The sequence below is a fragment of the Halyomorpha halys genome, unplaced genomic scaffold (genome assembly GCF_000696795.3).
Source record: "Halyomorpha halys isolate HHAL.00 unplaced genomic scaffold, Hhal_1.1 Scaffold43.1, whole genome shotgun sequence".
Taxonomy (NCBI): Eukaryota; Metazoa; Arthropoda; class Insecta; order Hemiptera; family Pentatomidae; genus Halyomorpha; species Halyomorpha halys.
The window spans coordinates 124,781-136,094 of record NW_027106553.1 but is presented as its reverse complement, the minus strand read 5'-3'; the positions used below and the strand labels follow the sequence as shown (position 1 = coordinate 136,094).

The 11,314-nt window shown below is 30.5% G+C and overlaps 1 protein-coding gene across 1 annotated transcript; it reads right to left on the bottom strand.

Annotated features, from left to right (window-relative positions):
• Nucleotides 1–1,400: 1,400 nt before the first annotated feature.
• On the bottom strand, nucleotides 1,401–11,229 carry LOC106688724 (transducin beta-like protein 2). The gene is made up of 7 exons (XM_014433311.3): nucleotides 10,959–11,229; nucleotides 9,064–9,276; nucleotides 7,225–7,448; nucleotides 5,480–5,666; nucleotides 4,843–5,028; nucleotides 1,934–2,122; nucleotides 1,401–1,722 (listed from the first exon to the last, which is right to left on the bottom strand). The coding sequence occupies exons 1-7, from the start codon at nucleotides 11,104–11,106 to the stop codon at nucleotides 1,505–1,507; spliced, it is 1,365 nt and encodes a 454-aa protein (XP_014288797.1). The 5' UTR covers nucleotides 11,107–11,229; the 3' UTR covers nucleotides 1,401–1,504.
• Between the last annotated feature and the right edge of the window lie 85 nt (nucleotides 11,230–11,314).

Below are 11,314 nucleotides of genomic sequence, written 5' to 3'. Positions count from 1 at the left end.
AATTGGGTGAAAGTTTCGACGTTTAAAAAAAAAAAAAACCTATGCATTTCAGTCTGCTGAACCTGTCCTTATATTGGAAAAATTAGTCAATAGTTGATCTAGGTTTAAAGATATCGCTGAGAAAACAGTAAAAGCAAATGAAACTAAATGTTGGTTAATTCTTTTGAATGCACAAATGAGGAGAACAATATCAAGATAGTTGCATAATTTCAATACGTTGCCCTTTTTATGGATAATGTGTTCATACATTTGAATTCCCCTATGACAGACTGATTCATCTGGCAAGCATCAACAGCTCCTGTCTATATTCAGAAAATATAGCGAAACATCAAGAGTCCCCAATCTGACCAAGAGTCCCCTTGCATAATCATCATGACAGTTCTGATTAATGTCGTTCTGTTAACAATATGTTAGATCGTTTGTGGTGTTTGTCCTTCACAGTTAAAGAGTACATACATTTCTTAGGCAAAAGTACTTCCAGTAATGTTTAGCCTGTCCATTTTCTATCAGCAGTAGTGTTACAAACATTCAGAATCTTTCCTACACTGTAGTCCTTTACGTTTAATTGCAATTTTTTATAACATCGGTTGTTCATCATAAAAAAATTAAAAAAGAATAAAGGAAACTAGGGTAAAAATGTAACTCATTCTTTTAAGAAAGTGACCAAACTAAAATTATATGGTAGGATGAAAGAACAACATAAAATTGTAAACTTCTATAAAAAAAAAAATTTAATTGTTTTTAATGGATTCATACAATAATTAAAGATAAAATTAATAATACATAAGTAAAATTTTACAAAAGATAGAAACAAAAAAAATTTATAAATCAGTCTATTTAAAGGAGAATGACTCATGTTTGAAATAACTAAAAATAACGGAGAGTTCTTGACTGTATTATATGCAACTTTTATCAACGAACAATCAACCACATTTAAAAAAATTCTGGAGGGTTGTCACTAAATAATGAAAAACAATTATACATTTATATGGATTTAGTGAATGGCACAATTTCTTCCTTATTAAACTATAATAAATTTGTTTTTTAGCAGCTTGAAGATGGGGGAAATCTCCCGAAACGTTGCTGTATGATATGAAATAAACTATTATAGTTTAATAAGGAAGAAATTGTGTCATTCACTAAATCCATATAATACCATAAGAATCTTCCAGTTAAAGGATTATTAAATTTTAATTATACATTAAATAAATAGTTGGTATATTTATATTAATGAAATAATAAAGTACTATATACCGATATTTTAAATAAAGCAAAAATACTACTGAGAGATCAAATGAACCTTTGACAACCAACAATATCTTAGAAGACAAAGCAAACAATATGAATAAGTTAATGCATTGTAAAACTTATAAATGTTTATTTCATGTAAAAATATTCTAAAATAAGTCTTACGATGACTAAGTTATCATTTATACATTTAAAATATATATATATATTTTGGTAAAGAAAAAATATATAAAAAATAACAGGAATATTAATCAGTTCATTCAGAGAAATGTGCTAAAAAATTCTCTGATTCTTCAATAGTCTTTTGAAGTCTTTCTTTTGTTGCTTGAGAATTTCCAGGTACATTAAGTTTGGATTTAGCAATATGAAGTCTAGTCTTATAGCCCGTTACATTATGTAGAACTCGAACATGTTTCTCTCCGCAAGTTAAAATATACTCTCCAGCAGCATCGAACAAAACTTTTTTTATTGGACCTAAACAGAATGAAAAATTATAATATCAATAAATGATTTTAATATTTAAGGATCAATAAAAATCTAAAATGATATGTTGAATCTTACGAATATGTGAAATTATAATAGTAAAGCAACGCTAATAGCATGATTCATGGATGATCATGATTTACCTGTGCAAAGAGGTACAAAAAACATATTAAAATAAAAGAAAAGAAAATAGAAGCCATACCTGTATATACATGTGGAATTGTTAAATCAACTGATCCCTCAAGAGCATTGATTACAGTAAGACATGAACCACTTCCAATAGCGATGACTTGGCCATCGGGAGAAATAGCAACGCAATTCTTGGAATTAGGTTCACAATTATATTTTCCACTTTTTAGTAAATGCGGTTCTTCACCTTTGGCATACTCAACTATAAAAAAAATTACATAAATAAAATTTAAGTTTCTAAGAAACAGAGAACTCAGATACTTGCTTATAATACAACATGTAGCCCATAATAAATAATCTTTTAAGGTTGTACAAAAATTACTGAATAATTTATTTCTTTTTTTAAAATATTGGACCATAAAATACCAAGATTTTTAGAAGGAACATAGCAATTAACTCCATTAAATTTGTCTCTCTCTCTTATTGGTGATTTTGTAAAACCATAGTGATTTTATAAAAACTATTGCCTTTCAACCACCTTAAACCAAAAGTTTTTAATTAATAATGCAAAATAAGTCGTATAGAACTAATTCACAGTAAGTCCACTCATTATAAAAAGTAATTTTATTTGAAAACAGTTCAGTTTAAATGCTCTCCTGCCAATGCCTGGAGGGAGTAGATCAAATACCCATACATCTAAAAAAATAAATTGTAAATAAGTGAAGGTTTTCTATGAGAACCCTTTTGGATCCATAGTTCTGCTTCGACTGCTGCAGTCCAGGAAATTTACTGCTTGAAATGGGCAACTCACAAATTTAAGAGCACACCAAGAACTCAATTAAAGAAACCATTCAAACCATGATAAAACTTTTTGTTTGTTAAAAAAATAAATATTTTGTGTTTTTTTTTTGTTAAGCTATAAAATTTAGAATAGTGAACTTAATAGGTTTTGATTCCAAATGACTCGAATATTCACATAAATATAAGAGAACCATAATTTCTAAACAGATATTAATAATATTTTATAGTCCACACCTTTTAGTTAATCTTCATTTTTTCTAATCACCTTCAAATTTCTAACTAAAATTCAGCTAATTTGATTTGTAGTCAAAAGAATAACTAGTAAAACCAAAAGCACAAACATTGTTTAGTTCAAGCCTGTCTAAAACTAAAGCATTAAGTTCCATATTCCTAAATGATCGTCCCATCACAGGGGCAATCAATTACCCCATCCCACTCAGCTGCTCTGTCAATAAGTTGAATATTATTATGGACAAACAATACTTAAACTACTCTCATAATATGCACATAAGCTCCTCGAATCCTTACTCATTTTTACCAAATTTGACCACGGTCATGTGGTAGCTATTGTCCTGGTGAAACAACACTTTTTTCTTTTGCATGTGGGACTATTTTTTCTTGATTTCTGCACTCAGTGGTGAACAAACACGGCACCCACTTCGAAAGCAACTTGCTTTCATGCCCAAATTTTCATGCCAAAATCGTAAAGACAATACCTCCTGATATCTTCAAGGTATAAGCTATCTCTTAAATTCATCACAGAATTTCAATACTATTCTGTCAATATTTGATGTTTCTGGAAAAAAACTGCTGATTTTGGGCAACCAGATTGTTCAACATCATTTGAATACGGGATACCAGTCAATAATAGTTGATTTTCCCCACCAAAAAACAGTGTTTAATCAAACACACAAAATTCCTTTCTATTCATTGTCTTGAAAATTAAAAAACTAGGGTCACTAAAACAACTGTAACCTCTAAACTAATGGTCAGAATGCCATGAAATTTTGACATATAATGTTTAAAGGCTATATATATATCAGACCAGGGACATATTAAGTGATGTGTTAAAAGCCTGCCAAAAAGTTTTCTTTCCTATTATATAGGGTGTTTTTTTAAGCCCGATAGAACTTGAAATTGTAAAAAATAACACAAAAAATTAAATTGTAATCAAAATTTTTTTTTTATTCGAAAGATCAATACGTGACCTTAACATTTGAAAATGATTTCGGGCATATGGGCACCGCGGCTGTTCTTGACGAAGCGCATTCGGCAGTTGGCAACTGACCCGTTGTTTTATCGCAAAATTGTGTTCAGCGATGAGGCGCATTTTTGGCTTAACGGGTTTGTTAATAAGCAAAATTGCCGCATATGGAGTGAGACCAATCCACAAGAGACCCTACAGACTCCATTACATCCAGAAAAATGCACCGTTTGGTGCGGTTTTCACGCTGGTGGCATCATCGGACCTTATTTCTTCAAAAGTGAGGCCGGAGCTCGCGTTACGGTCAATGGAGATCGTTACCGCACCATGATCAATGATTTTTTGTTTGAAAATATGGATGACATTGATCCGGAGGAGATGTGGTTTCAACAGGATGGCGCTACGTGCCATACGGCGAACGCAACCATCGACTTATTGAAATCAAAATTTGGCGATAAGTTGATTTCGAGAAATGGACCTGTCAATTGGCCTCCAAGGTCGTGCGATTTGACACCTCTCGATTATTTCCTGTGGGGCTACGTGAAGTCACTGGTTTATGCTGATAAACCAGCAACAATTGACGCCTTGGAGGCCAGCATTGTTCGTGTTATTCGTGACATACGGCCAGCAGTGCTCGAAAAAGTGGCCCAAAATTGGACGTCCAGAATGCACTTCGTCAAGAACAGCCGCGGTGCCCATATGCCCGAAATCATTTTCAAATGTTAATGTCACGTATTGATCTTTCGAATAAAAAAAAATTTTTGATTACAATTTAATTTTTTGTGTTATTTTTTACAATTTCAAGTTCTATCGGGCTTAAAAAAACACCCTTTACAAACAGCCTCTTCATACAAAAAAGTTGCCAACCCCTACCATTTGACCCAATTTTGCAGGATATTAAAAGTATTTAAAAGGAAAATGGGAGATAAAAGAAACTGACATTAAGATAAATTTAAACAGATAATTGATTTTCTCACTTTTTATATTAAAAAGCCTCCAATGCCCATCTTTAGATACAGTCACCACTTGACCGCAGTCAGCACTGAAGTCAAAATCAAATACTCCAGAGGTATGGCCGGTCAGTTCAAAAGCTCGGCTTACCTGTTTGAATTCTCCAGATTTTGTAAAAACAACTTCCCAAAGCTTCACATCAGGAGCAAATCCTATGACAAAAATAAACTAACTAATTAAGGGAATAAATAATATGTTATTAGATGATTATCATGATTAAATAGATGAAATATAACTAAACCTGAACAATATAATTTCAATAAAAATATTTTACTTTTTTTTTTTGCAATAAAATACACTTCTTTCCAAAATAAACTTAAAAATAATAGTTGTTTTTTGTTCATAAGTAGAGAATTAATTTTACACTATAGATTTTATTCCCTTGAAAAAATCTAAATACAGACTAACTTGATGTCGGAGAATCATACCATATTCTTATTATGATTAAAAATTTAATAAGTTATAATGAAAACATTTTATGCTATAAATTTCACACTAACAGTAACTGCATAATTTGTATTTTTTAAATTAATATACAACAGAAAAGACTTAAAATGCTAATAGCTTTAAACTTTTTCACAATAAAAATAAAATTTTACTTACCGGACGCAGCTATGAAAGTTCCACAAGGAGATACTTTAGCAGTATAGTTATTCATTAAATAGGTATCAAGCCTTGAAATTTCAGTTCCTTTTAAATCCCACAGTACCAATTCTGTCCCGCTAGATGAAGTCATTATGAATTTTCCATTTACAGCTATTCCTAATCCGTTAGTTTCTAGATTGTGAACCTGCAGATATAATTATTTTGAATTATCTATCTAAAATAATTAATTTGAAATTTATAATTTAAATTATTTGCGTCATTAATGGGCACTTGAACCATAGTACAGCATTTACTTTTAATCTGTGAATTTCATTAGATAATATCTTATTAGGCTGGCTATTGTGGAATATGAAAAAGTAATACTTGATTGTTTGTTCACACAAAGGTTTTGATAAATTAAATACATTTTTAGTAAAACTTGTTTTTTAAAATCATTTAGTTTTATTATTATTATTTTTTTTTAAGCCCAAGTCTTCCATTGAGGACCAATACAACCTCAACGTGGAAATGTCAAGATTCACTTATGAGGTTACCACAAAATTAATATTGACTGACACAGGTGGGAATCAAACTCAATGTTCTGAAATAAGCATTCTGGAGTCCCACACTCCAATAGGGCTCAGCCCTCATCCGTCATCACATCCTCTTTGCAGTTTCTGTTATATTATTTGAAAGTTACATTTTGTTGGTAGGAGGGAGCACAATCAAATCAAAATAAATGGGGTTTTCCCCCATTTTTTATAAACTTATTTATTACGATATGAAACTTATACCAATAAAAACTTGAAATAAGTATTATTGAAACTAGAAATGGTCAGCACTTAAGACTCACAAGGGGAATGCACAGGATGTCTATCACAGATTTCAATAAAAATGTTTTAGCCAATTTTCATTGAAAAAAGAAATAAATGAACTAAAAAAAATAAATAAAACTTGCTAAAGCTACTTTATATTATATCTTGGACTAGGAAAATGATGTAGAAATGTTCTAATATCAAAACATTTGTTTTCATTAGTAGATAAAACTAAATATATAAATCCTTCATGATGTATTTATTGTATACCCTAGATTCAACATGATCCGAAGATAGTTAGAGGTGCGATCAGTTAAATTTATTTCATTTGTGCCGACATTTTCCCCGACCATCTCCTCATATTGAATATATACTCAACAATAAATACATCATGAACGATCTATGTAGAAACCATCATTTTTGGCATAGTTTGATTTGACCGAAAATTAATATTAGTATATTTTGTTTAATTTACAAATGAAAACAAATGTTTTGATAATAGAACCTAAGTTAGTTTTTATTGGTATGAGTTACATACTAAAATAAACATGTTTATAAAAAATTTGGTACTCCTGCCAACAATACTAAGTCCAAAATAATATAACTAAAACTGTAACGAGGGTGTGATGGCCGAGTACATTGGCTGGAACATTGACACAAATAAAATAAATTTTATTTCTTTGTGTTTATTTCTACTTCATAGACCACAAAATCCCAAAGACCAAACTCTCATATAAAACCTTAATGTAGATAATATCTAAAATGAAAATAACAATTTTATTCAGTCCCGAGGAGATTAAAAATTTATAAGTACTAATAATATACAATGTTCAATTTGTTTAGAAGTTCTGTATGTAAGGAAATCATTGTTGTATTCTTTTTTAATAAGCAAGTGTAAATTACTTACTTAACAAAGTAAGTTGAGTATTGAAAATGTTAAATATATACCTTTGGAAACGATATAGCTTTGCTAATAGACGCAATCCATCCATCAGGTTTTCTGATAAGTTTGCACACATCTAGGTTGTTGTCTGAATGTCTGTTGTAAACGAATGCCTTAGAATCTGGGCTCCACCTAATAAGAGAAGCATGATCATAATCAACATTATATCGAATGAATTTATGATCTTTCTCTTTCCAGTCCTTTGTACTCCAAACAAAGATGGCCCTATCTAGAATAAAATAATATATTAATATATCCATTAACTAATCTACCAAATTAAAATGCTTAAAATATTATTAAATTCATTTATAGTATTCCAGTTTTAACCTTTCAAAAGAAACAATAAAATTCCAAGTCAAATATAGAGGTAATCCTAAAGTTAGGCTTGTTAACTTTTTCTATCACCAGGTTGCGCTGCTTGTCCTTAATTATGAAATGCAATGCAATATCAAATGTCCAAAAAAACTCTGATGTAAAACCTATTTTATTCTCTAATCTGTCTGACTCCTAATGTTACCTTAGATTTCTTTGTTTGATTTCTACTGATACATATCCATCATAAGACCCGGTATATGTCTATGACCTATTGAGGGTTTGCTTATCTTTGGAGCGAGTGTAGCAAGTAAACATCGATGACTATGATCTACCTAAAACTATAATAAATTTTAATCATGCCAAAAAAAGTATTTTATTTTGCATACTTGTTTACATTATAATATCTCTATGTAGATCTTAGCAACAAATCAACAACTGTGATTCATCTTAAGTCAAAATAGATCTTAATAATTAAAATTATGGGGCCTTTTTAAACCTTAAGATAGATCATAGCCATCAGCTTCCTTTTCGATGAGAAATAATGAAATCCCAAAGAAAATCAGGATAAGATAGTAATTTCTAAATGATCAAATAAAACAGTATGTATGATCTGAGTAATTGCCAAGAAGTCATACCTTTAATTACAAAAACTCAACATGAAACATATTTACATTTCAATTGTAGGAAGATAGGCTGGGTGGTGGTCAATAAAGGTACAAAATAATAAAAAAACTACTTAATGTTAAACCAACGGTTTGATGGTTAACATTAAATAGTTTTTTCTATTATTTTTTACCTTTATTGACGACCACCTAGACTATCTTATAGCCTCAATAAAGGTTCAAAATAATAAATGTTATACCAACAGTTTGTTGGTTAACATTAAATAGTTTTTTCTATTATTTTTTTACCTTTATTGACGACCACCTAGACTATCTTATAGCCTCAATAAAGGTTCAAAATAATAAAAAAACTACTTAATGTTATACCAACAGTTTGTTGGTTAACATTAAATAGTTTTTTCTATTATTTTTAACTTTATTGACCGCCACCTGGACTGTTTTCCAAAAATCTACTTCATACAGTCAACTATCTTCTTCCAATATTTAAATTTCTTCAACCTTTTGAAAGAGCTGTTCCAACTTCAGCTCTTCAACTTTAGGGAAAGAGAGATCGGCCAATTCAAGAGAGTCTGAGACAATTCAGACTGGAGTCATATAAAATTACAGGGAAATAAATCACTCAATCAGTTCAAATATTATAAATAATATTCTTAGAGAAGTATTGATCAGAAAATATATTAAACAAATGGCTTTGCACTGCTGATTATTCCTTAAATGTCTAGTGAAACAATCAGAAGAACTATAACATCAACTTTTAAAAACATATACCCTTATTGTTCTGAACCATTAGGATTATTTCATTAAGAGGTAACATTATAAATTAGAGAACCTGATCAGGCTAAAAGTATTTAGAAATTTTACTAAGAATACTTATTACTTTACAGAAATTGAAAATAGGTATTTTACCATCAGCACATGTCGCAAGAAATTTTCCATTGGCACTGAAGTCCATATCAAGTATAATGCCACTATGACCTTTCAAAGATGTCACAAGCCAATCATGAGCAAAATTTTGTTTTGGATCCCGAATCCACTTTTCGGGATGTTGTTTCTTCTTGGGCGCTTTATTAACTGTCGTTGCAGTTGTTTTTTTGTTCGGTTTTTGAGTAGGTGATTCATCTGGGAAAAAAAAGAAAAGGAAACAGTGAATACTTTAAACTAACAAAAAAACAAAGCTGATCTATAAAATTCATTCATTACAAGATGTGCTGAGAAAAACAAAATAAAAAATGAGTAACAGTTCTGAAGTACTACATGACAAATGCGAAAGTGATATACACAGTGCTCCATTGTTGTAACCTATATTGTTATTATTACTACGTCAACGTTTGCTCACTAAAGAGATAAATAATTCTGCAACTGATCCTTTACAGTTGAGAAGTCACTTACTGGAATCAACTAATAACCGACATCAATGGTTGATTGTTTTCTCGTGAACACTATACTCACTAGTACATGTTGAAATATTGCTTTGGAACTAGTGCTGTCCAGTATTATATCTATTTAGTTTCATACCCTAATGGCCTAACCTTGTTACAGTAGTGTCTGGATAAGCGTTGCAGTCTCCTACTGGTTAAATGTCCCAACACCATAGCTATCAAGATTTACTCACCATTTTATAACCAAAGTGGTAATACTACAAAATAAATACAGGCCAACCCAGGTAGAATAGTAATTACATTACATGGAGATGAATGTATACGAACCTTTACCTGTCCTAAGTGCTCATTTGTTACAGCCCAATTCCACTCTTTGGAAATGTTTTCAGTATTACTCGAACATGGAAGGTCAGAGCAAGAACATAAAGCTTTACTAAACATGAAATTTCAAAAAGTATTCAAGTATTGACTACCATGTTCACAGATAATCTAAAATTTTAGGTAGAAACATTGACCAGTATAATAAAAAGTATGTTACTTATGTAATTAATAAATTTTATACTACTACCACTTCACAACTGTCACTCCAAAATGGCAGCAGGCATATAGAGCCACTTAAACACAATGAGAAACTGGTTTACTGTTGTATTCAGTACTACTCTAATACCATTAAGTACCTTTAGCAGGCAGTTTGCTTATCCATTTTAAGTGAGCAGAAGTCAACAGCTACAATAAAATTAAAGCAAGAATAACAATAGAGTATGTTATGACCCATGATAAAAGATTTATTACACAACACAACAAAACTAAACTAATAAATTAAGCGATCTTCATCTCTAATTAATTGAATATATAATGTATAGTTTATCCTCAAAAAACAAAAATTAATCATAAAATGGATCCTTCATCCCTGTTGACTTGCAGAATTCTATCTTTTACTTTGTTAGAATTGAACTGTTACTTTTCTGTTTCTTATTTATATCCTGCATAAAGCACAGTAATAATAATAGTACATTTTTTTGAAGCCCTTCTCTGCAAGCTAAAATATTATAAAAAAAAACAGGTACACTCTGATAACACCAAGTCTAACATTGAACCTCTCTATTTGATATAAGGACAAACTAACATCATTTCTAAAAAAAGACAGCTATAATACAAAAGTAATATTCTTGATTCAAAAACAAATGATAAAAATAAAGATAAAGAAGTAAGACTTTGATACAGAATAGGGGTTTACTTATCTCTTAACAGATACATTATTTATAAATTTAATAAAAAAAAGTCATATATACATTTTAACCATTAAATCGAAAATAATGAAAACCCCCTTGAAATAAATTTATATATACCATAAAAAACTTAATTTGCCCGAGTTGGCAACACTTTAGTAAGGAATATTTCAAATTAAATTTAATTCCTTACGTTCTTTATCGGCAGCCTTATCTTCTTTGAAGTATAACTGAGATATTGTGATCCAGGCTACCAACACAGTTACGATAATGGGCATGAATTTGATCAAAAGAGGAACTACGGTTTTGTGCAAAACATCGGAGAATGGAGTGGAATCCATGATTTAATCACTAAAGTATTAGCGAATTCAAAATTTGTAACAAAAACAACAATCTTTCGTTTGCACACTGGCGGGAAAAAAAAACCTCTCCCTTTTACAAAACATTAAGAAGGGTTTTCATGTTAACCACAAGGAGCGCTGTCATGGAAACGTCGTTAGGTGAAGAGGTGTCAGTCATTCCAATGAACTATGTACGTAGGAAATTTTA

Bases quoted from the DNA above. Each gene is read 5' to 3' on its own strand.
- LOC106688724 (XM_014433311.3), bottom strand. From the start codon at position 11,106: ATGGATTCCACTCCATTCTCCGATGTTTTGCACAAAACCGTAGTTCCT. The intron at 9,277-10,958 runs GTAAGGAATTAA...TTTTTTTCCCAG, and splicing joins TAAGGCTGCCGATAAAGAAC to ATGAATCACCTACTCAAAAA. The intron at 1,723-1,933 runs GTATGGCTTCTA...CATTCTGTTTAG, and splicing joins AATTCCACATGTATATACAG to GTCCAATAAAAAAAGTTTTG.